Source organism: Nasonia vitripennis (assembly GCF_009193385.2).
Source record: "Nasonia vitripennis strain AsymCx chromosome 2 unlocalized genomic scaffold, Nvit_psr_1.1 chr2_random0004, whole genome shotgun sequence".
Classification (NCBI taxonomy): domain Eukaryota; kingdom Metazoa; phylum Arthropoda; class Insecta; order Hymenoptera; family Pteromalidae; genus Nasonia; species Nasonia vitripennis.
In genome coordinates this window covers 731,531-758,714 of record NW_022279610.1, presented here as the reverse complement: position 1 = coordinate 758,714, position 27,184 = coordinate 731,531, and the positions used below count along the sequence as shown (strand labels likewise).

Sequence of the window (27,184 nt, the reverse complement as noted above, 5' to 3'; positions counted from 1 at the left end):
CGAACGGGTGGGATTGACCTTCATCTCGGCCTATAAAATCGGCTGCAGACCGCCAGTTTGCACACTCGATTTTGTGCGTTCAGTGAATTCTCTTTTGTGCTATATAAAGTGTAAGTGTTTAATTCGATATGTGCAGTTATAGTGAATAAAATAAAATTAATTGTTTCATACAATTATATATTCTTTTTACAGATCAACAAAACCATGGATGTATTAAATCAGGCTAGAAAAAATCCAAGTTACCTTCCAACTAAGAAATTAAGAGACTTGGAAGTTAATAAATCGTATTTGATTACAGACGTGAAAAAAGTTGCTACTAGGTTTGGAATGAAAATTGTATTACAGCTAGATTCTTTGTTTGATGTTTTCTTACCAACTAGAGTTAACGCTATACTCGTTGAAAAAGAAGAGGCGTACAATAATTTTAAAGAAGATACTAAAAAAAGAGAAGTTAGATTAAAATATCTAGGCAATTGTCTAATTGAATTTATTTGATAGACGTTTAAGAAGAATAAAAAAAAACAGCTTAGTGAATTTAAGACATTTTGTAAAAGAATACTGATAATTTTATAATTTTTGTTTAAATATATTTATTAATCTTACCTGCAAATTTTATTTATTTAACCTATACTCCTCTTCATTCCAAATTCAGTTGATGAATTATTCGTTATATTATATAAAATAGTGTTATTTTATAATTAATATAAAGTGAATATAAAAAAAGTGATCGTGAAAGTGGGGAGCTAGCCTCGCAAAAAAAATTCAATGATTAATATTTTAATAAACATCAAGTTTTGTAGTGAGAATCGAGTGATTAATATTTTAATAAACATCAAGTTTGTAGTGAGACTCGGCCCACGGGCAGCAGCCTGTAATCATGAAGAAAAAATCGGGACGCGGGATTCGGGCATCCGGCCTATGGATGAAAAAAATATATAAGCAGCCAGATACTTATATGCCTGCGAGTTACAGACGTCGGCGTGGCAGGAATAATCGTTATAGATCATCGATTCTTTTACCCAGGGAACGCGGAGATAAGCAGCCAGATGCTTATATGCCCGCGACTTACAGACGTCGGCATGGCAGGAATAATCGTTATAGATCATCGATTATTTTTACCCAGGGGACGCGGGCTGCTGAAAATGCAGAGTGCCGCTGGACGCGAGATGACACAGGGAAGCGGGCCGATAAGGCAGAACTGCCATACCGACAGTTACCGGCGTCGGTATGGTAGAAATGCCAGATCGGATGGTAAGTGGCGCAGAACCCGCATAGCCCCTACTACTTGTAAGCGTAGGAAAAACTAGATAACTGAGGCTTTTATTAAATCCTGTGCAACTAAGAAACTGTTGTATAAAATATGGAAAAAGGATATAGCAAATGTGCAATTAAAAAATGAATACCTCAGGTATACCAAAATTCATGATAAGGTTGATGCGAAAATCAAATATGACAAGACCTTAGTTGAAAATAGTGTAAGCAACCCAAGAAAATTATGGAGTGTTATAAATTCCCAAATAGGAAATAAAAATAAACGGAATGAGAATATTAATTATATTAAGGTAGGTAACACAAAGATTGTGAACAAGTTGGAAATAGCAGATAGTATGAATAAGTATTTTTGTAAAATAGGTCAAAAATTAAGTGCTAAGATTGATAAACCGTTGCAAACTGCAACAAAAATGCCAGTAATGAACTGTAAAACTATTTTCCTGAATCCAATTAACTCTGATGAAGTTATTAATATTATAAACAACATGAAATTCAAAAATTGTGGTGTTGATAAAATCAACACTAAAACTATAAAAACTATGGCTAGACATATTGTAGAACCACTAGTGCATATTTTTAATTTAAGTATAGATACAGCTATTTGGCCAAATTCACTAAAAATGCTGAGATTGTACCTATATATAAATCTGGTGAAAAAAGCAATGTGTCTTATTATAGACTTATCTCTCTAATATCAAATCTGGCGAAAATTTTTGAACGAGTTGTTTATAATAGATTGAGTAATTTTATTGAAAAGTACAAAATAATATCTGATCATCAATTTGATTTCAGAAGAAAAACAGGCACGAAAAACGCCCTTAATTACCTAACTAATACTTTGTACAATAACTTGAATGCAAGTATACCAACGATAGTCACGTTTTTACATCTTGCTAAAGCTTTTGACACGGTTGATCATGTATTATTGATTGAGAAGCTATATCACATAGGAATCAGAGGTCAAGCTCTAGACCTACTGAAAAGTTACCTAAACAACAGGCATCAGAAATTTAGAATTAATAATGTTGAAGCCGATAACTTGACAATCAACAGATGATACTGTCATAATAACAACGGATAAATCGTGGGTCGAGGCTCAAAATAAAATGAACAATCATTTGGTTCTTGTTGATGCTTGGCTAGCTTGCAACAAGTTATCACTCAACGTTGAGAAAACGGTATACATAACTTTTGGTAACTATAGAGATAGTGTGCCTACGAATTTACTCGTTAAGATAAGAGATAAACCAATAACTAGGGTAGAGTATTGTAAATATCTAGGAATTATTTATGACTATAACCTAAGGTGGGATCATCATACCCAACATATCATTAAAAAGACTCGTATATTCTGTAGTCCCTTTCATATTATCTAGATTTCCGGAGTAAATATAGCTAGAAGCTCTGCGACTAAAAGAGAAATCGTGTTTAGCTGCAAATCAATTTATTATGCCTTTTCTTAATAAATTAGTAAAATATTTGCTCTATTTTATTAACACATTCTATATCCAAGTCCATTTTTGAGGCTCATACCGATCATCGCATTGCTTCAATGCCACATAATGATATTCTGATAAGTGAAGCTCACAGTTTATAGTTACAGTTTAATTTGTAGAGCTTCATTATGTGATTTATGGATTATGAGTCCAACATTTGGCCTACTGAATATCTAATCTATATTTTTTACAAGATTTCCAAACCAATGCCCACTGAAACAATGCGAATGATATACCATGCCTTTTTCATAGTATTTTGAGTTACGGAATATTGGTTTGGAGAGGGGCTTATAAGACCAATATTAAGCTGTTACAAAACCTCCAGTATAGGATATTAAAGATAGTCAATAAGAAGAAGTTTGTACAGAACAATCCTATGAATGTAGATAAATTATTTGCATATGAATCTCTACTTCATCATTACTGTGATCTCAAAGATAAATTTATAAATTCTAGTAGCGTAACCAGAAACAGAAGTATCATAATTCCCAGATATAATAAAAGAGTCAGTAATAAGAATTGTTATCTTAAAGCGATCTCTATCTTTAATATGTTACCTCAAGAGTTAAAAACACTAAATATTGAACTTTTTCACCAAAAGAATAAATTGAAGAACTGGGTTATCCCAAACTATTAAGTAATTGTATTCTGTTCTATTTTGTGTAGATGAATATATTGTTGTACTGCATCATTATTTTTCCGAGACTGTCGAGAAAATTGCATACAATCTGTGATTTTAAGTTTTCAAGTTAATTTTTAGATTAGTTTTATAATTTACTTAGGTAATAACTATTACTTCTTCGTTTTTTCCAGTCCTGCGAACAGATACCTACGTGTATCTCTGCAGGTTTTTTACAGCGTGATCAATGTATATTATATTAAATATGTATATATTTCACATGTAAAATTTTTCAACTGGATAAATAAATACTAAATACTAAATACCTGTGCGTCGCCAACCTGCGGGCAGGCTTCTCTCGGTACGTTACTGCGTGTCGTATTAAGTCACCCCTACCCGGTCTCAAACTCTTTACAACGATCACATCAATGTGAGCCGTTACAAAGTATTTATAAAAAAATAAGTAATGGAGAGAATTTGTCTAGTAAACAGTTTGTAAAAGCAGTAGGTATATGCTGATAGGAAAGCAAAAGAATGGGAAAGAGTACGACAAATGGCACTTTTTATAAGATTACGTTTTTAACTTTCTCAAACCCTTTCTTATTTCTGTATTTATCTAAAGATATAAATCTTTAATGCATAACTGTTTTAATATGGAATTGTATTTATTTTCGTTTATTTATATTAAGGTTTTTGCATAAATGAGAATCCATAAATCTACTTGTGATTCATAATCATATACAAATTTTATATGTACTTCGTGTATATCTATAGCTATATCGGTAACTGTTGATGCTAGCGCCCTCTTTGTTAAAAAGAAGACAATAAGAATCGATTAAATTTTTAATCGAATTTGAAGCTAAATCTTAATCCCACTTTTTGTAATAGAACTCGATTAAAATCGATAGAATCGATAGGAGTCGATAAAATTATACGAAAAATCACTATTAAAGTTAGTAAAGGCCAATCGTTGGTATTAACCATAGACTTTAATTGTTGTTTTCCTTATTAGATTTTTTCGACTCGGATCAATTCTATCAATTTTAATCGTGTTCTATTACAAAAAGTGGGATTAATATACGTATAGCTTCAAATTCGATTAAAAATTGAATCGATTCCTATCGACTATTTATAGTAGGGTGGATCCAATAAATCAAAGAAAATTATAGAAAACTAAACTTATTAAAAAGTTATTTGACGTGAAAATGAAAAAAGTGCTACTTTTCTAACATACACAAGTGTTACTTACAAGTCATGCGAGCGTCCAAATGTAATTTATGCAACGATAAAAATATAGTTTATCATATTAAAGCAATATCAAATTACATAAATTTTAATGAAACGTAATAAATGTCATTTAAATAATTTAAACAATATGCTCGCAACTTTTTTTCACACACTCTCAGTTGACTAGGGATTTGCGCGCGATCTACCTTAAATACTCAAACTTTGTAGCTCAATATCTAAGAATACCCAGATACAAAGTTTCATCAAAATCCTAAAAGAAAATCATCGTTATTAGCTCATGCCAATTTAGCACCATCCCTTCTTTTAAAAGCTCAATCTCCGTTGAAAAGATCAATGTTGAATCAATGCTAATTTCAATATTGATTTCAGTCTGAAATCTGTGTTGGTTCCATACTGATTCAATGTTGTATCCATGTTGAATCAACAGTGATTTTTTCCGAAAACGCAACGTGTATTCACTGTTGAAGTCAGGATGAAATCAGCATGCACTAAGTATGGAACTTGTTGAAAAAAAAATCGCTGAGACTTGGGCTCGAATCCAAGGCCTTTGAGTTTCTAGACTTATGATTCAACCACTTAACCATTTTATCACTTACGTATTCATCTCATAATGTAACATACTTGGTACATCATCGATCAAGAATAAGCTGAAATACCTGATTTTGTCAACGTTAACATTAATATAGTACTTATATACCACTGAAATCAGGCCGAGTACATGCTGATTACATCCTGAATTCAACAGTGAATCCACGTTGCATTTTTGGACAAAATCAACGTTGATTCAACATGGATTCAGCATTGAATCAGCATTGATCTTTTTGATGATCTCAGGATACCCATATGCGTGATTCTGTTGCTACTTCGCAGATTAGCTGTTAAAAAGTGATCTCTTAAAAGTAAAGCCGACTAGAACTATGGATGAAGTGTATGGATGAACTACCTTAAATTAGAAAATATAAGCCTAAAATTTAAAGCATGTGGAGCACGCATAAATGCACGTAGTATTAAATTATAAAAGGCATATTGAAGCTTTCTTCGATCTCAGACATTTTTTCATATTATTTGTTAAGTAATTGTTTGAATGATTCATCACATAATATATTTATACTACGTCGCTCAAAAAATTGCTTGACTTATCACTCTAAAACTCACTTGACTGTTAAAAATAAATCTTCAATATGTAAAATATTGTACGATACGTGTGTCTTTAATGACATTTTCTAGCATGGCATGAACACGCTTGCTATTCACTCAGGCCCTTAACTCAACCAGAAAGTATCATGCCAGAAAGTATCACTTATGACACTTATATCGTAATATACTATATACTATCGTTTAAAAATTAAATTACATTGATATAAAACGTAAAGACATAATACTTACTATTTTGCTTTTTTTGCATATATCACATTCACATTCTTGATTTTTTTGACCAAAATAATCCTTATCGTATTTCACAAAAATTTCTTCACCCTTTAATATTTTTCTACTTGTTTTCACTGTTATTAAACTATTTGATACAGGTTTATAACAACAATTAGGACTACAACTATGGTGAACAAAAGCCACGCGTCCTTATAAAATGTTTGGTTTCCTAAAACCATGTATTTTAATCATCGAAAAATTTTTATTTTGTGATGCTAGAGCACTTTCTTCTTCCAAAGATAATGATAAATATATACCAAATAAATAGTTAATTACCAAATAATAGTTAATTACACTATTAGTTGCAATGTCTCTTTTTGCAAAGATTACCACACCTTCAAATTGTCTAAAGAGTATTTTGTACATAGTTTAAGTTCTACGTCTGATTTTATGTGTCAAAATTCTAAATAAAGTTTTAAATAGGAACGCAACAATGGAGGATGTGGGATACTGAATACATAAAATAAATTATATCTTTTTGCCACCTTCATCAAAGATTTAATACTTCAGTCAACACATCCATTTGTTAAAAAATATTCAAAAATATTTTTTAATTCCCATTTAATATCTTTAAGTCAAAAATTTCTCTATCTTCAATTGTTCTTACATGAACAAATTGTTCAACAATTAAAGTTTTGACATGATCGTCCGTTACACGACTGACGTCATAGAGTTATTATATTGGGGCGGGGTCCATATATATGTAGAAATAAGAGTTCCCGCGCTTATTCCTAAGTGTAATCGGGGAAAAGGACTGACGAAAGGTGTAGTCAATGAAAACTCCCGAACTTTGAGAAAAGACTTATATTCTACAATAACGAACAAGGTTTATTTTATAAAAGCAGGTCTATTCACACCGGCGGCCAGGCTGGTAAGGCCCCCGCACGCTAAAAACTTAGGCCAGTTACACGCTAAAAAGAGCAGGGAACAGATACAGTACAGATACAAAATAACATTGCTGAGTATATGTATATATATAAGGAACAGATATAGATACAAGAAACAGTGCATCAGTTGTATCTGCTCCTCATATATATAGATATACTAACCAATGTTATTCTGTATCTGTATAAGTTCCCTGTTCCTTTTAGCGTGTAACTGGCCGTAAGTTCAAGGAATAGAATTCCAAGTTGACATACACAACCTGATAAGTATAGCATTGCCAATGAAAAAAATTACTTATCACGCCTTTGGTTTAATCTATTGTTAACAAGAAAACTTTAATTATATTCATAATTTATTCAGTTGTAATTCATTTCTTCATGAAAAATGAATACCCCTGAAGTTGAGTTTTTATCGTGCGGGGACCTGTACTGCATGTTCGAGCGCGCCTCGCGCTCGTCACGCCGTGGTGGTCCACCAGGCGTTGCATCGGTCCGGTGGTGGTAAGTGGGGACCGCCGCTCTAGGTAAAGTCCGTTCTGGGGACCAACACCTGTTTATGCCGACTACGGTGGTGGTGAAGTGTTGGAACCCCCACTGATATAGCTAACCAAGATGGCGTCACCATCCCCGGGATTAACACGGAGTTAAAAAGAGCGGGCTTAGTTTTTTGACAAAAAAATAATTTCTATCGCGTGTAAAGCTGGTCTAGGTGAAAAATGTCTAAATATGTACTAAAACGCCGGTGAATAACCTCACTTTTTTCGCAAAAAATTTCAGCTAGCTTTAATACTTTAATTGTTCTCTCGTTGGTAATGTTGCCAAATACTTCTGTTTGTTTATATATGTGGCGGTCCCCTTCTGCCACTATCGGACCTGGCGGGCCACCACGGCGTGTCGAGCGCGAGGTGCGCTCGAACGCCTACTACCGGCTTGGCCGCCGACACGAACAGACCTAGTCTTGTACTCTATAATTTATTCTCGTTTTCACAATATGAGTCTTTAATACATAACCTCGAGTGTACTTCTTGACTATTCCTTTCGTCTGTTCCCTTCCTTTCACTTAAATGCCAGGGGGAAACCCTTGGACACTTACACATAGAGAAACGATGAAAACTAAGATTTCAATTCTTGTTTTCTGTGCTCCCACGATTTTCCACTGCACAGTAATTGTTAACAGCAATTATTAGTACTTTTCTACGTTGGGCGAACTTTATGACGTTCACCGCGCTTATATTATTAATAAAACAGACTAATTTATCTTAGATTGCTATTCTAAGCAATGCTTTTGCCTGGGATCGTCTAGTTCTACTGCTTGTCGCGAGAAGTCAGGGAAAATGTATCAGATCCCAATGTGTGCACCTGTGTACATGCGGTATGTTGCACCGAAAGTAAGCTCTCCACAATAGAGAAACCGTTGTTCGTAACCGTGTTTCGAATGGCGATTTTCTCATTTTTGCGAACTAAACTCAATTCTATAGTGAGTTTTGTTTTTGAGTGCGGGCGTGAGTTTGAGTGGGCGCAGGGAATACACGTAGCTCTTTTTTCCGACTCAGCGGGGATAAAGTACTGACTTTATGCTAGGGTAAATATAGTTCGTAACTCAAGCGCGGTCTTTTGCACGCTCGGGTGATTATAGCGATTACCGCTCGGGCGCAATGTTGCATTTCGTGCCCTAGGTACGAAATATACTATTGCTTACTCGCTTAGACATTTTACAATTAAACGAAATTCATTTTTCTACTTTTGTTTCGTAACTTTGATGACGATCAATGATAGAAATTATAGATGATTTTAGATAAAAAAAGATTCATTATTTATAAATCTTCGACTTATACTGTTATTTAATTAATTTTTTTTCTGTTTCAGTTAAGTTCGAGAATAGATTGATAATCTTTTTTTATTTTTGGAAACAATTATCATCTATAATTATACAATTAGTTTTAAGTTACAAATTTTTCATGTTATTGTTTTTCATTCAAATTACAGGTAAAAAATCTAACATCATTACATGACATTAATTTTCATAACATGTTTTAACTTACGTCTTGATGATTTATTTATATTTGTTTTATTTGATATTAATAAAGTATACTCACCTGAAACAAAAGAAATAAACAGATTAAAAAATATAATTTAAAAAATTTATGAAATGTAAAAATACATGATGTATGAAAAATTAAGCCATAGCAATAATTTTACATTTTTTTAATTAGGAGGACTGAATTAGTTTAATTATCAAAAATAAAAAATTGATTTTTTATTGTTATATATATATATATATATATATATATATATATAATTGTTAAAAAAAATTTAATTATTAATTATATGCAAATATGATGTAAGAAACATAACACAATGTTTGTATTGAACACCCACCGTTAAAAGAAACTATATATTTCGGATGTTTCACGCCATGATATCTCCGCCGCCATCGCATGTTAGCTGGGTATTATGTACGCGCATGCGTCAGGCAAATGCGAAGCTATTTTACAGACGCAGCGTCTGTCGCATGAGATTTTGCAATAGGGACACACATATATGTCGCAACGATTCGATAGAATCGCATTTATATTTATATAATGCATCATCTACAATTCTCTTATATACTAATCGCACAGTTTTTTATCACTTGCGAGTAGAATTTACGAATTCCCCCCTGACGGTCGTAAGGGAACTAACATGTTTAACACGTCGTCCTGGAATCCCGTTGATTTTTACGCTTCGTAGATAAAAATTTATCGACGGAGCGTAGTGTCAGAGCGCAATGCAACTTTTACTGTTGATGACGCAGGGGTTATAGTGAATAATACCAGTTATAGGATTACACAAAAAAGCGAATTATTCAAGTACGAATATAAGTAGTGGACTACAGAGTGGGCGACTCCCTCTTGTTCCTATTGAGTCTCGGAACAAACTGAATCGCGCGAGATGGAGAGCGTCGATAGATCGCTATAGATAACGTATAGATGGCGCAAGTCTACTCCGTTGGCTGCCATGTACAAAGTATTGTAGGAAAATTTACTCTAATACTTCCGCCTTTTCCTCAATGCTTACATTAATCAAATACAGTTGAGTCATATACACCTATTTCGCTGCACATACTGATAAACTTGTTGCGAGGTAGGGCTTTAGTCAATACATCTGCCAGTTGAGAATCTGTTGGTACGAATTGTACCAAGAGTTCGCAGGATTCCTGCTTTTCGCGTAGGAAATGGTATCTAATGTCTATGTGCTTTGTTCTCTTTTCTCAGACAGCAGCATTGTTCTAGAGCCTTATTGCTCCTTGATTGTCTACAAGCAGAACTGTGGGTCAAGCACAGGGACGTCTGATATCACTCAATAATTTTCTAATCCAGACGAATTTCTTCGCTGCAGTGGCCGCTGTCACATATTCAGCTTCGGTTGTGCTATGAGTTACGAGTTTCTGTCGCTGGGATGACCATGTAATGGCCCCAGTCACCAGGAGAATTACAAAACCAGTTACGGATCGCCTTGTTTCGGTATCGTTTGCAAAATCTGCGTCTGAGTAACCGAGCAAAGGCGGACCTCCATTGTCGCTCCCTTTGTAGATCATTCCGGCGTTAATCATACCTGCAAGGTATGACATAATGCATTTCACAGCTCGCCAGTGTGTTTTGTTGTATCTGTTAAGGAATTTTCTAACAGCGATCACAGCAAACGAAATATCCGGCCGCGTTATGACAGTTAGAAACATAAGAGAGCCGACTGCTTCTCTGTGCGGACCATTCGTCAAACATTCTTCGTCGCACGCAACTGGATGCAGTATGGTTTGTCGGTCGGCTAAACAATTTGTTCACACCGTGCGGCGCTGGTGCGACCTGTGGAGCTTTGTCGTGACTCGCAGTAGGGGAGCCACGTACTGGTACTCCTGTCCATGTGACAGAAGAGGTCAGGACTCCTTGGTCATTCATGACAGGTGTCAAGGGTATTTTGTATTTTCGCCGATGAACTCTGTCGTACAGCAGGTATTAATTTGTAGATGAAGACATACTAAGGTAAGTTGCCAACATTTTACTTTGTAAAAAGGCCTTCTTTAAAAATATTTATAATAATAAACATCAATGTTTCATTTTTTGAAATGAATCCACATGATACATCCATTTATGGTCATTTGAACTACTTAATACTCAAAATCTTTATTAATTATAAACATTTTTGTTCGAAAATTAGTTTGATATGCGGAGAGAGAGAGCTAGAAGGTTCGAGAAGCTTGTCATCTTAATTTCAAATTCGACGGTTTCCGCTAGCCCGCACGGCACCAATGAGGTTGCCATGGCAACGCGCGCTCGCTCGCTCCTACTCTGTCTCTCTCCGCCTGTTTCGCGAGCGGTCTTCTGCCGCTTTCGCTGATTTGTGTTGTTCAGTTTTCGTATTGCCGAAGCGCTGTGAGGACTCGCCTCACAGTGTCGACCGTTAAACAATATCGTTTGTTAACGCGTCGGTGCTCTAACACTCTTCTAATACTCTTCAATTTTCCATAGTCAATACATTTGTAATCACACTCTTTTCTTTTCAATAAACATCAATAGTTTGACGGTATACATAGTATACCTTTTCATCTCAAATTTAAAGAGCGTGTTATTACTTTCACATTAATTGTTTTGATGCACAAGTCTCTATCAAATTCGCGAGACAATAATTAATTTTTATAAATTACCCACTTGATTTTGACGTGTGATTTTGTTATGTGATTCTGTCATGTAATTTAGTTACATTATTATTATATATTTGGATGGGCCAACCGTTACATAACAAGTTACATGAATTTGTTATGTAACAAAATCACATATCAAAGTTATATAACAAGATCACATAACTTTTTTCAACAGAGAGGTTAGTTTTATCTTTATTTTGGTACTTAATAATACTAGGAGCATTTTTTGGCTATTAAATTTGTTTTTGTAACACATGCACGATTTTCGCATTTTTTTGACCTAAAATTAGGGACAAAAGTAATCGTTTTCCGACCAGCGGGCGTAAAAGTACTTTTGCGCCCGCTACTCAATTCATTGGCAAATCTTCTAAAAACGCGAAAATCAGTACATGCGTTACAAAAAATATGGTATGCACCAAGGGCTAAGCGGACTTTTTAGCCTCGTGTGGTTGCAGTACTCATCTGCGGCTCGTAAACGCCCTCACCTTCGGCTCGGGCTAACTCGCCTTGACTCGTACTGCAAACTCCACACTCGGCCTAAAAATGCCCACTTTACGCCCTTGGTACACAATATACTATATTGTTATCTTTTTCTATCATGCCCCATAAGAGCCCTGTATAATTTGTTAGCAAACGCCAAATCTTTGTTTATAACCACAGGCGCCTTATTTTAATTCCAATTTTCTGTACAGTTTTTCAAACATGCCCGCGTGAAAATATTATATGAGATCTCATATAGATCTCATATAGATCTCATATGACTGAAATTCGTACTGAGATCCATATGAGATTTATATGAGATGTATGAGATCTCATATGCGATCTCATATATATCTCATATAGATCTCATGTAGATCTCAGTACGAATTTTAGTCATATGAGATCTCATATGACTAAAATTCGTACTGAGATCTACAATAATATTTTTACGCGGATGTATAGAGGAGCTAGGTTTGTTTAAGACCGCGTTGCTCGAGAAAAAGTTGCTTGAAAATATTTGTTTTTCGCATTTTGGGAGCTACAAAAAGATAATTTCCGCTTCTTGACAGAGCATTATCAGGTATGTTCAACATGACTTTTACCATAGAAATTTGGTTTAAAGTTTTAGTCACATACAGTACATACACACACACACACACACACCCCTATTGAAAAAAATTGCGGGAATAATCGCGCATTTGATCGAGTAAATTCATCGAACTTTTTACGACGCGATTAGTTGCACGATTAATTGCGTGATTAGTGAATGTCGGAACGAAAGCGGATCTTCTTCCAAATCCTTAACCTTAAATTTGTATCGTCTACCCTGCTGGAAAAAGTGAATAGAGCATTTCAGAAAACGTTCTTTCAGAATCCATAACCACCGAGTGTACCCCTCGCGTTAAAGGTTTGCCTAGAATGGTTCCCGTTTTCGTGCCAAATACCACTGTCTAGTTCCTTATTAACTAAGGGCTCGTTCGATTATAGAGACGTTGGCCGTATAGTTAGGAGCACGGTCGTATATACAGTTCTCGAAACTCCGGTGGTAGGGGTGGGTCCACTAAATGTCACTGTCACGCTTTCCGAATCTGCCGCTAGCTCTGTCGGCGCTGCAATCTGGGTAAAGAGTCCGAATGTAAACACGTCCGAACCTCAAACATGTTCAAATATAATAATGCTGTAAACGTTAATGTTGTAAATTCATTTTAATAAGTTATTTACAATTTAGTTCTGTTACAATGCCGCTACCCCAAGCGGGTCTTGGGCGTTGTCGTCCAGATCGGACGGGTGGGTGCCTATCACCACTACACAGCGCGTACTTAGGTTGCGGATAGAGGAACAGCCTCTGAGAAAGAGGTTAGCTGCGAATAAATTGAATAAGCAGCCGCGGACAGCCGATAGGAACAGGCGTGGGTGTGATGAGCCCACACTGTCGAACGCATTCATCTAGAAACACTACGCAAGCACCACAACAACAAAAACACTTCACATTATCTCTTATGTCTCAATCTATCTCTTTCATCACACATTACAAAAATGGGCAAAAATCCTGCTGCCGAGGAGGATGCGGGAGCGATGACAACTGCCCCGAAAGGGGATGTGTAGAATGATTTTCTGGTCTTACGCGGTAACGATGCCAGCGAAGGCGCGCTGCCTTGCAGGGGGGCGTTAGGATGCGAGAATAAATCCGTAGTGTGTCTGACGACGAATTGATACTGTCCTCGTCAAAGTCGGAAAGCTCTCATACTTAGTTCTAGAGAGGTATGGGGGTTATCACCTCTAGAACGGTGGACTCACCTGCGATCGGAACAGGATCCGAAGCGCGCGGGTTTTAACATAACATCATGGCTCAAAAAAATCAAATCCGAACCAAAAGGGACTTAAGGGTTGGAACTTGGAATGTTCGCAGTCTATACAGAGCAGGTGCGTTTAAAGAACTCGTAAAGGAAGCTGATAGGTACAATCTAGATTTGGTAGCAATACAGGAATTGCGGTGGCCAGATGGCGGAGTACTAGCATCGGGTAACTTCACGTACCTGTATGGGGCCGGGAGTGGGGGATCTCTAGGTACCGGATTTCTCGTAAGCAAAAGCATCATACATTCGGTTAAAAGTTTCAAATCCGTCAATGATAGGCTCTCGTACATCATTATCGAAGGTGAATGGTATAGATATGTATTTATTAATGTACACTGTCCTACGGAGGACAAAGAAGAAGAAGCTAAGGCTCTCTATTACGAAACTTTAGAGCAGGTAATCGACCAGTTCGCGTCTTACGACACAAGAATAGTATTAAGCGATTTCAATGCTAAAATAGGTAGGGAGGAAATGTTTAGGCCTACTATAGGGAAGGAAAGCCTGCACGAAGCCAGCAATGATAACGGTATTAGGGTCATAAATTTCGCGGCGGCAAGAGATCTTATAATCAAAACTACGTGTTTTAAGCACAAGAACATACACAAGGCAACGTGGACATCGCCGGACGGGGCCACACAGAACCAAATTGATCATTTCCTCATTGAAAAAAGACGTCATACTAATGTTCTTGACGTAAGGGCTTACAGAGGGGCAGATAGCGACTCGGACCACTTCCTAGTAGTAGCCAAATTAAGAGCTAGACTAGTAGCGAATCAAAATAGTAAACGAGCAAACAAGGTAGAAAGCTTCGATATTGAGAAACTACGAGATAGAACAGAGCGAATTAGGTACCAGATAGAAATTAATAACAGGTTTCAGGCACTTGAAGAAGCAAACACATCGCCGGAGGGGAATGACGAACCGAATAGCTTATGAGGGGACATCGAAAAAACGGTAAAAGAGGCCGCGAACAAAGTACTGGGTAAAAAGAAAAAGCCAAAGAGCAAACCATGGTTTGACGAAGAGTGCGAACTCTGGTTTGAAAGGCGCCAAAAGGCTAAATTAGATAGCTTACAAAATAGAAGCGATAGGACCGTAGAAGAGTATTCTAAAGTAAGGAAACAGACGAGCGCGATCTACAGAAATAAGAAGCATAAGTATCAAAAGAATCTTACTAGGAGAATAGAAACTAACAGTAAGGAAAATAACCCCCGCGAAATGTACAGAGGGATTAACGCCATCAGAAAGGGTTTTAGGAGTAGAGCGCAATTGATGAAGGACGAAAACGGGGACCTCTTAACAAATGACAACGAATTACTGTCGCTGTGGAAAAATTATTTCGATAAATTATTAAACGTGCACGAAAATAGCGAAGAATTAGGGGACGAAATTCACACTGCTGAACCCCACGTGGAGGAACCGAGCTACCAAGAAGTAGAGGCCGCGATTAAAAAATTAAAAAACAATAAAGCCGCGGGAAATGACTCTATACCAGCTGAGTTAATCAAATATGGGGGCGTCGAGCTCACTTTCAAAATCTATAAACTAGTATGTGCCATCTGGAAAAATGAAACAATACCCGAAAATTGGAAGGAATCTATCATTGTACCGATTTTTAAAAAGGGGGATAAGACAGAGTGCAATAACTATAGGGGTATTTCACTTTTAGCAACGTGCTACAAAGTTCTGTCAAACGTAATACAAGCTAGACTCACTCCATTCGCGGAAGATATAGTAGGAGATTATCAGTGCGGATTTCGGCGCAACAGATCGACGAGCGATCAAATGTTTACCATAAGACAGTTGTTAGAGAAAAAGTGGGAATTTTGCGAAACCATACACCAACTATTTATAGATTTTAAAAAAGCGTACGACTCTATTAAGCGAAGCAAAATGTATCAAATTCTAGTACTTCTCGGTGTACCGAAAAAACTCGTGAGATTAATTCAAATATGTCTGAACGGAAGCACGGGAAAGGTCCGAGTAGGCGGTAATGTATCAGAAACCTTCATGATATGCGATGGTTTAAAACAAGGGGATGGGCTCTCTACGGTGCTGTTCAACTTAACGTTAGAGTATGCCGTTAGAAAAATGCAGGTTAGCCAGCTGGGCGCAACGCTTAATGGAACAACGCAGATACTAGGCTACGCAGATGATTTGGATATACTGGGGGATTGTAGGGAAACGGTAGCAAGAAACGCGGAAATCCTCATAAAAGCGGTGGAGTATACAGGGTTAGAAGTGAGTGAATCAAAAACAAAGTACATGATTGTGGATAAGCTAGGCATCTGCAGAGGGGAGGAAGATCTCAGAGTTGGGAATTTTACTTTTGAAAAGGTTAGCGAATTCAGGTATCTGGGTACGACCATAAATGATAGAAACGAGATTAATGTCGAAATAAATAAGAGACTCCATTCGGGTAATGCTTGCTTCTACGCCGTGAGTAATTTACTTAAGTCGAGGCTGTTGTCTAAAAACGTTAAAATAAGAATATACAGGACGATAATACTGCCGGTGGTTCTGTACGGGTGCGAAACGTGGGCTCTCACTAAGCAGGCGGACAACCGTTTTAGGGTATTTGAAAATAAAGTCTTGCGAAAAATATACGGGCCGAAGAAAGATGAGGAAACCGGGGAATGGAGGAGACTACACAATGATGAGTTACACAATCTGTACGCGTCACCAAATATTAACAGAATAATAAAATCGCGCAGATTGGGATGGGCAGGGCATGTAGCGAGAATGGGAGACGACCGTACGGCAGCGCGTGTCATGAAGGGCAGGCCGATGGTAACGCGACCTCTAGGTAGACCTAGACGTAGATGGGAGGACAACGTAAAAGCGGATCTAGTAGAAATAGGACGGGTGGGTGTCGATCGGAGAGGTGCATCTTGAGTGGGGTTGGCACAAGATAGGGTAGCGTGGAAGGCTTGCGTAGATGAGGCGATGAACTTTCGAGTTCCAAATGCCATGTAAAAAAAAAAAAAAATTTACAATTTAGTTATGCAGTGTCATAGTATGAGACTAATTAGGGTAGAAACTACAACAAAATAGCTTTGTTTCGAGGTTCTTTGGGTGCGTGAAATTTATCCGACTAATTACGAATAAACGCGCGCATAAAATATGAACCAATGAGGAGCAGCACTACTTCTGCGCATGTCATTGCCTTTACCAAGATTGCAGCGCCGACAGGACTAGCGGTAGATTCGGAAAACGCGACAGGGAAATTTAGTGTCACCTCCACCACCGGAGTTTCGAGACCTGTATATACGACCGTTGTTAGGAAGTAACGTTTAGTTAGGAAGGAATTAGATAGTGAAAATCGGAACTATTGTATGAACCTTCTTGAAAAACATTGATCATAAATAAATTTTATTATCAATTTTGGAGATTTTCGTATTTATCAGCTGTCAGAGCGGTTAAACGTTTATGTTGACGTTTTCAAATAAATTGGTTGAATTTGCACGTACCGTTTTTTGTGCCAATTTCCACTGTCTAATTCCTTCTTAACTACATACCACTTCTTAACTATACGGCAAACAGGTATAATCGAACGTGCCTTAAACATCACTTCCTAACTATACGGCAAACACCTATAATCGAACGCGCCCTTGCTGCTAACCAAACGGTCACAATGTCGCATTTGAAATATGTAAAACAAGTCATAACCAGAACTCACTAGAACTGTTAACCGCTGCGTACATACTTATGGTCTCTAGGGACTATGCTTTAGGCCCGTTACACGCTAAAAGGAACAGGAACAGATATATTAAGATTTAACGTGGGTTAGTATATCTATATATATGAGGAACAGGAACAGATACAAGGAATAGCGCGGTGTTCCTCATATATATAGATATACTAACCCACGTTAAATCTTATATCTGTTCCTGTTCCTTTTAGCGTGTAACGGGCCTTAGCGTGCTCTAACGTACAAGTCTTCTGTCCTCCATTCCTTTTTACAACGCATGCACGCAAGAACGTGCAAAAACGTGTTAACTGGTAAACCTTATTTTTATATTATTATTTTTAATTTTACTGAAAATAAAATAAGCATACCTTGGCATATAATATTTTTATAGAGTTTTTTATTTATATGCAACAAAAATAAAAAAAATATTTTTTCGAAATACATCTCTTTGGCTGATAGGTGATTCAATACTACTTTTTTTAAAATTAAAGTTTAGTTTTTTTAATAACTCATATATATTTAATGCTATTCATCCTAAAACGAAAAATTTTAGATTTTGTGAGCCATTATTGTAGGTGCCTGATCTTCTTGATACTTATGACTAACACCTAGATTTTGCACTTAATATAAAATTTCTTTATATGACAATTAGATGATACTTTTATATAACTAGAAATCGACCGCGCGCAAGCGCGCGCGAATGTTTACCGTTTCATTATAGGATCGATGAAGTCGTTAAACGCGTGTTATATTCAAAAGCAATTAAAATCAGTTTTTGATTGCACACTCACTCACGTGCACATACACACATAAATGTATATACACATATATACGTTTTATAAATGGGCAATTTGAGGAAGTTAGGCTATTTTCCAAGAGTTCGTCTAAAGCAATCATACACACTCTTTGTCGAGAGACTTTAGAAAAATCCTCAAAATATTGAAATCGAGGTGATGGCAATTTGAGGAGCATCCTCAAAATCCCCAAATTTCCGGAATGGTAAATATAAGCCTCATAAGTTACTTGATATATATATATATATATATAATTAAATAATAAATTATTATTTAAAAATTCCATTAATTTTAAATTGGTAGTTTGAAAATATAGCCATATGTAATTGTTCTTATTGTGTATAAATACTGACAAATTCATAAATATAATTCTTTGTATACATAATTTTTAATTTTTAAACCTTCTCTTTGATTTCCAAGATAAATTTTAAGAGAATCCCAAGATCGAACTCTAGACATTGCTACATATAATTGTCCATGATTGAAGACATCTGATTGCAAATCAATAATAATATTATCAAATGTTTGGCCTTGTGACTTATTAATAGTCATTGCAAAAGCTAATTTTATTGGAAATTGTCTTCTTTTAAAGGAAAAAGGATATTCGTTTTCGCAGTACAATGTAATCCGGTTTGTGACTTGCTTATTGATTTCATCAACATCTATGTTTCGAGCTGACAGTATAGCACATTTACTCATGTTTTCAAATCGTTTTTCTTCAATTAATTTACCGAATAAATGGTAAGCCATGTTATTATTTGCAGTAAGAATGCAGTGTTCAGGAACATTGATGTTGTCATGTGAATCATTTAATGTTCCGTTACCAACTTCTAATAAAAATTTTGCAAAATCAACTTCATTAGGCATTACTCTCATATTTGTGGTAAGTGTGAACTTTTTAAAATATTTCCATAATTCGCTGTATTTAATGCAAAGATTCAAAGTTTCGCCTCGTGTTCCATTAATCTTTATAGGAAGAAGTTGTCGGAAATCTCCTCCTAGAATAATGATTTTTCCTCCAAATGGCAAATTATTGTTCATGATATATTGCAATGTTCGATTTGCGATTTCTAAAGCATATCTTGGAGCCATTGGAGCTTCATCCCAGATAAAAACATCAGCTTCTTTTAGAATTTGAGCTTCTTTGGTTTGCGCCTTGATACTTGATGATGAATCGTGATACATTGGAACTGGCAAACCAAACGTTTTGTGTACTGTCTTTCCATGCGAGAGTAATGTTGCAGCAATTCCAGTAAATTCCATTGTGTATACTTTAATGTTTTTGGATGTTACTATATTATATAAAGTTGTATAAATAAAAGTTTTTCCAGATCCTCCTGGGCCATCTATATATATACAATTATTATTTTCATGGTTATTAATGTCAACTGCATGAAGAACTGTATCTACAATTTCCTTCTGTTCAGTGTTTAATTGTCCATATTGCTGTTGACCAAGTTCTGCCATTTGAGGTAAAGCTGCGTTATTAGTATTATCGTCTAATGTATGTTGTTCTACTCTTTGTTCCATTGTAGGGAAATCAGTTAAAGCTCTACCTTCCATATTTAATAAGGTATTAACATGAGCATAAGCTTTTTGATAACTTATAGTTATTTCATTTGTTCGTGAAAAATCTTCAGACATTGCATCTTTGAATTTTTCCCATAATTCTTCAGGGTGAACAGGTTGACAGTGGATCAAAATGCGAACAAACAATCTTCGAAGTTGTGTAGGCATCATCCATACTGTTGCTTCTTCCATTGCTCTCATCCATTCTTCGTCGTCTTCTATAAAGCCTAAAGCTAAACATGCTGCTGTAAATGTAGGTTGTATGACACCATCAACAGTTTTTAAATCATCAAAACTTGTAGAACCTTTTACATGCAATAGCAATAGACGTAAATGAAATAGTTCTAATTGAGTTGGACTAATCGAATACATACGTCCAATACAATTGAACTGTTGTTTACGAACTGTCCAACTGGAAACGGTCAAACCATCAATCTTTTGTTTCTTATACACAAAGTAGCTAGGAATATCTGCATAGAAATATTGTCTTGCTTCAGGATTTTCTAAGTTCAGCTTGAAATAATCTAGTAACGTGCTACTTGAACAATTAAGATTTTCTCTAATATTGTTTGCATTGCCAACAATAATAATGCTTTGTTGATAGGGTAAATGTACTGCCAATCTTATTATAGCATGACTTTTGTCTTGTAATATTTTACTAAGTATGCGGTAGATTGCTTCAACAGGTCCGACATATCGAGCTTCTAGAAAATCTTGAATCTCATCGTGATTAATTAGTGTTTCTTCATTAGATTCACCAATTACAATATTAGCAGCATCATGACCTTTATAAATATATTTATATAAATATTTAACTGATCGGATACTTGTCACTACTTCTACGTTGATATGACAGTTGAACATCTCTAATAAAGTTGGGCAATATGGTACGACCCATGTATTGTTAACTACATTGCCATTATTTAGTTCGTATGTAATTCCAGTATTTCTTCTACGATAATTAGGATAACCGTTTTCATCCATGTTTGTCTCGTCTACAAAACGTTTAGGAAATTTTTTAGAACATTTTCCTTCCACCTTACACCAATTACCACAAGGACCATGTATCATGTTTTTCAAAACTATTTCTTGCAATGTTAGTTTTTGAGCATCAGGGATTTCGGCAGAAATAAATTTATCAACAATTTCAGGCGTGGTAATTTTAAAACCATGTGCTAAAGTAATTAATAAGTGCATGTGTGGTAAACCTCTTTTTTGAAAATCAATGAATATACATATGCTGCAACTTGTCCAACAATTTTTTTTTATAATAAAGTCAAGTAAACGTTCTTTTTTTAAATGAAATACTCTGGCTACTATATCGGGTCTATCAGAAACTTGTTGATGAGGTAAAAGATTTTCTGTTATCTCTGACCACTTGGGGTTACACGTCATTGTAAGAAAAATATCAGGTTTACCCTTGCGATTAATTATGGCCATTGCATCTTGATAACACTGTTGCATGTGGCGGGGTGAACCGATGAATGTTGATGGAAGAATAATTGTTTTTCCAACTTGTCCATTCATATCATTAGCAGATCGTTGCATATAATCATGCAAACCTTGATATGTATCTGCCTTAATTTCTTTTTGGTGATTTTTGCAATACATAATTCTATCTTTTTCTATTTTAACATAAGAATGTACTACATATTGTTGCAACAATCTACGTCCCATAATAAAAGGATTAAATTCGTCGGGTCTAATAGCTATTTTGTATCTTGTGTAAGCTAAACGTGTTACACGTCGAAGATTACCATTATTATTTGTACTAATACGTTGTAAATTTTGATGCCATCCTTGAGTTCCGTAAGGATAAAATAGTGGATAAATCCATGGTTCCACATTAGGATCCATTGTACTGACATACTGTAAAGTTTTAGTATTCTTGTTTCGAATAGTTACATAAGACTCTGGAATTTCGCTATCAGCCGTTGTAGAAAAAATAGCAGCAACTTCATTAGTTCGCTGAAAATTGTATCTTCGTCTATCAGTACCTGGCTTTAATGTAAATAATAATTGCAACTCTGGAACTGTTTCATTAGGATCTAATAAAGTTTGTTGATTATTTATTTCTTCTTTCATCATTTCATAAGATTTGGCAAATATATTATTTTCTCTTATAATTTTATATAATATTTCTAACGTTTCATATTGAAGATCAGAATTTTGCTGCATTCTAAAATGTATAGCTTCTAGTGGATCAATAATGAAAAGTTGTCCATAAGAAGGACAGTCATTGTCTTGCGGATATAGGGCCGTATTAATCTGATAATATATTTGTCCTTGAATTTTGAAACAATACGGACCTCTGCGGGTTGAATTTAAATTGACTAAATTAGAATTGAAGGAAGCAAATGCCAATGAGTTATTGTAGACGCGAATATGTTGAAAAAAATCATTGGATTTAGCATGAGATGCGTTAAACAAATCAAGCAAATCTTTAGGAAATATAGGAGAAGGTTCTAATACAACTCCTCCATGACTACAACAATCGTGAAACGATAATCCTTTGTTCAAAACTGTTTCCGAGACAAAATGTTTAGCTTTACAATGTATACATAGAGTATTCATTGGGCCTAAATAATCCTGAATGATATGTTGACAATTGTTTTGATCAACATCAGGTGCTACATAATTTCTACATTCATCAATAATAGCGTCACGCGCAGCCTGTCGTCTGCGTCTTTGGTATTCAGCTCTTTTTTCTCGTACGCTGTTTCGATGTATTATTTCTTCTTCGACAGTACGAACAATTCGTTGGCGAGGCATATTGTTATATAGTTCAATCAATAAGATAATAGTTAATAGCAATAGTATATAATAGCAATAATAGTCAATAGCAAGATATACCGGGTAACAATATATATATATATATATATATATAATCTGAACTATTGTATGATAAATGCGAAAAACGAAAAAAATGTATTTATAAATAAAATGAATTTATTGATTAATAAATAATATAAAAATAGCACGTTATGTAGCATGCACAACTATTTAAAAGTGTAAAGTGGTCCTGATTCGCTTTCTTTCTAATGGAGCTAAAATTTAAAATTGTTATCTTCAAATCTAGTATAAGTAAATTTTTAATTTGTAAATGTATTGAATTTGTAGGTAAATGCAGTAATAGTAATTATAATTGGGTAGGTTATTTGTAGTTAGAGTTTTTGAAATTAGGTAGGTTGTTTATTTATAGTTTTTGAAATTGGGTAGGTATTTATAGTTAGAGTTTTTGTATAAGTTCAGTAGTTTGTACTTAGGTATAAGTTAGGTTAGTTATTTTATAAATTGTTAGGTATGGTGGCTGAAAAAAGTAAAACAATAATTAATTATATACTCAAATATTATTTTTGTTATTTTTTATACAAAAAATATTGGTTTCAATAATAACAGGAATAATAAGGCTATTGTATCTTCTTGAAAGATTTATAGTTGCAGGAACTTTGTTACTATTCAGCCGTTTATTTTCACCCCAAAAACCTGAAACAAAGAAAATGAATTTGATTTAGTGTTTAAAAATAATAACGTATGACTAATAAGTTCCTTATAAGCAATGCTAAGTACGTTTATTTTACTGTAATAAACTGTATTCAGATATATTTAACGTTGAATATAGAATACATAAATTGAATACTTATACGTATAAATAAATAAAATAATAATCTGTAAGTAATGTCCTTGATCAAATTAAGGAGAATGCCGATGGATAAACATTGATATTATATATATATATATATATATATATATATATATATATATAAAACTTGTACAGATAAATTTACATGTTAATTGAGGTTATGAGACGTATTGGTATTCTCCTTAAAAGGTTTTCATTCAAATCCCTACTTAAAAAAGAGAACAGAGAAAAGTGAAGCCGACTAAAACGCGTTTTGATTGGTGGACTGAAAAGACACGAAATTTAAAGATTCTAACCTCTAAATTTGACGCGCGCGGAGCGCGCATAAATGCACTCATGTAGTAAAATTATCAATTTATACTTACAGAATTTAGTACTTGTGATGAACACGTAAAGTAGTAAGACACTCGTGCTGTATACAATTATATTCACGTAGCTTTGATATAGATGAGCAGGATTTAGCCAAGAACAATAACAAAAATTTGTTTCCAGTTACTTTTACTACGTATACTTCTTTCAGCGATTTGGTTGCCAATTCTACATTATAACAAAGAAAACAGCATACATTAAAAACCAATTCATCAAAAAGTCACGTCTAAAATTGAAAAATAACATGTTATATACCTCAATTTTGTAATGAGAAGCTAATGTTTGGCGCCTCGTGGAAGATGATAGACCCACAGTGGCTAAAATACAATACACGTGGTCATATATGACGTGTATTGTAATAAAACTTGGCTTAGCCTGAGTCCAGACCACTAAACTACAGCAAAACTGTTATAATTAATTGGAGGGATCGTACACTGACAAATTTTCAACACTTTTTTTGCATTTGTGAGTCACGTGACCATCGTTTTCATTGACATTTTTTAAATAAGATGAGTTTTATAAACCTTTCAAATCATTTCATATAATAATTTATTGATTAATCTTTATAGCTCTATCTTATACAATTTAACCGCTATATCACATGTACTGTTTCTATATATATCTATATATATACTTTGCTATATAAAGAAAGATTACTCAATAAATTAATATAAGCTTACATATATGTTACATTATAAATGGCCTTATTGGTCCATCATTAGTCATTATTTAACATTTTTGTTGTGTAATAATACTTTAAAACCCTTTGTTTAAATGACCATGGCCTCTGTACGAGTTGCAATGAAATAATAAAGTTTGTATCGAGTCCATTGTCATTCAAACCAAGAATTTTTTTATTGTAGCCGCAGGCTAAACAGGTTTTTTACAGTATTACAGATTTAAATAGTTAATATAATTAAAAATACATTTTTCATTAAAAAATATCATAGATAATTCTTATAAAAATTACATACAGTAATTTATTGATTAATCTTTATAGCTCTACTAAAAATACTTAACCGCTACATCACATGTTCTATATTGCTAACAATACATATTTTGCTATATAAAGAAGATCAATCAATAAATTAATGTAAGCTTACAAAGCTATAAATGAACTTATTGGTGCATAGTTAATCATCTTATGTATTTTTTTTTTAATACTCGAAAACGTTAGCTTTGATAATCGAGCAAATATTAAACAATCACATGCTTAACGTCGAACTTGAACAAAACAAAATAAATGTAAATTATGGTTTTTTTGGAATGATTTTTTCCAAGGACAATAAATCTCATTGTAATACCATAATCTCTATACGTAAACACACACGAAAAAATACGAACTATAAAAATTGAGGTATGAGACTTAACCTACAGGAGCTAGCCGCTTTAGGGGTTTTCCACCTTGGGCTAAGTCTGCATCCGACATTGCTGGAGTGTTGTCCCTGAGGGTAATAGCATTCATGTTGTTGCACGTAATGCACAGTATACCTGAAAAGTAATTATTCTAATTTAAAATAAACAAAGTATAGAATTGTGAAAATAAAAAATATCTTTACCATTAGTGGCATCTACTGTTCCAACTACGTTCACGGCTACACCTTTCTGAATGTTGTCAACTACAATGAAGTTTGTAATGTTGACAGTTAATTTAGAGCGTCCATCAGTTATTGATCCGCAGCCATAACTGGCGTTTTCAAAACGACTGGGGATCATTGTAAACTTCATCCTCACAAATCCATCAATGGCTGTAAAATCAATTAAATACATTAAAAATTCTCATTAGATATGTATACAAAATTACATAATTATAAAGTATCTATTAAAAACTTACATATCAGGCCTTCAGCCTGATTGATGTTTTCAAACGTAACTGCTGTTGGTAAAACCTCTATTGGCACTGGTATTTCTTGTTCAAATATTCCAGAGAAAGTTAGCATGGTTGTAGGTTGAATCACGAGATCGAAGGGAACGTATCCCTCATTTTCCATTGCGAATGAAATCCTTGAACTCTTGCAAAGAGCACCATCAATATGTAACCTCTGTAAATAAAATCAATTGTATTAATATAATGCAAATTAAAATATTATTATATTGATAAATAAGACGTACTCGGTTCATGATGATATCGTTGTTATGCACATCAATCAACGGTTGTCCCCATATACAACAGTGTACTTTCTTGCTGCCATTTGTCAGAGAAAATTTTAATAGACGATATTTCCCCAGCTCGCCAACACTGGTTGCGGCCTTAATCCAACAAATATAACCGGATAGTTCACTGAAAAAAAATAATAAAATAGAAAACTTTGAACTTTTCAATTTGAATGAGTGAGTTCATTCATTGTATAAAGCTAAAGATGCTCTATGCATGCTTTTTATGGGTTATCCAATGATTTGGTAAATTTTAAGAGAGCAAAAGCTTTTTGGCATGAATTCACATGCGCCCTGTCAACTTTGTATAGGGAATAACGCCTTTGACTATCTGAATATTTTTTAAACTGTTTACACACCATGCAATACATGCTAAAGGTAGAGTATATCAAATTTCAATTCCAAACAATACATTTGAAAAGTACACACAAAATGCTGTATTTGCACACTGACCAATGATTTGAAATTTAAAATACTCTATCCTTCAGCATGTATTGCATGGTGTATAAATAAACAATATTCAGCTAGTCGAAGGCATTGTTCCCTATAAAAAGTTGACGGAGCGCATGTGAATTCATGCCAAAAACAGCTTTCGCTCTCTTAAAATTTACAAAATCATAAGATAAACCATGAAAAGCATGCATAGGGAGAGTATATTAAATTTCAATTCCAAACAATCAATCAGTTAGGAGAAAATCAATTTTACATTTGAAAAGTACACACAAAATGCTGTATTTCCACACTGACTGATTGTTTGGAATTGAAATTTAAAGTACATTATCCTTCAGCGTGTATTACATGGTGTATACAAAGTTTAAACAATATTCAGCTAGTTGAAGGCGTTGTTCCCTATAAAAAGTTGACGGAGCGCATGTGAATTCATGCCAAAAAGCAGCTTTCGCTCTCTTAAAATTTACAAAATCATAAGATATACCATGAAAAGCATGCATAGGGAGAGCGTACAAAGTTTTAGCTTTATACAATCAATATTTGTAGAGAAAAT

General features: G+C 34.7%; 4 protein-coding genes and 1 long non-coding RNA gene across 5 annotated transcripts in view; 2 read left to right on the top strand and 3 right to left on the bottom strand.

Annotated features, from left to right (window-relative positions):
- Positions 1-27,184, top strand: part of LOC107981889 — a 1,212,633-nt gene that overhangs the window by 521,130 nt on the left and 664,319 nt on the right. The window lies entirely within an intron of this gene.
- On the top strand, positions 1,237-2,329 carry LOC116416286. The gene is made up of 4 exons (XM_031924004.1): positions 1,237-1,251; positions 1,344-1,475; positions 1,563-1,903; positions 2,065-2,329. Exons 1-4 carry the CDS (start codon positions 1,237-1,239, stop codon positions 2,327-2,329), a joined length of 753 nt encoding a protein of 250 aa, XP_031779864.1.
- LOC107982020 lies at positions 19,574-22,193 on the bottom strand. Its single transcript, XM_031924003.1, has 3 exons — positions 20,390-22,193; positions 19,857-20,320; positions 19,574-19,717 (listed from the first exon to the last, which is right to left on the bottom strand). Exons 1-3 carry the CDS (start codon positions 22,191-22,193, stop codon positions 19,574-19,576), a joined length of 2,412 nt encoding a protein of 803 aa, XP_031779863.1.
- On the bottom strand, positions 23,347-24,521 carry LOC107982022. The gene is made up of 3 exons (XR_001729646.2): positions 24,283-24,521; positions 24,024-24,195; positions 23,347-23,501 (listed from the first exon to the last, which is right to left on the bottom strand). It is a non-coding gene; the product is annotated as an uncharacterized LOC107982022 (long non-coding RNA).
- LOC107982021 lies at positions 25,223-26,063 on the bottom strand. The gene is made up of 3 exons (XM_031924059.1): positions 25,862-26,063; positions 25,587-25,775; positions 25,223-25,518 (listed from the first exon to the last, which is right to left on the bottom strand). The coding sequence occupies exons 1-3, from the start codon at positions 26,016-26,018 to the stop codon at positions 25,394-25,396; spliced, it is 471 nt and encodes a 156-aa protein (XP_031779919.1). The 5' UTR covers positions 26,019-26,063; the 3' UTR covers positions 25,223-25,393.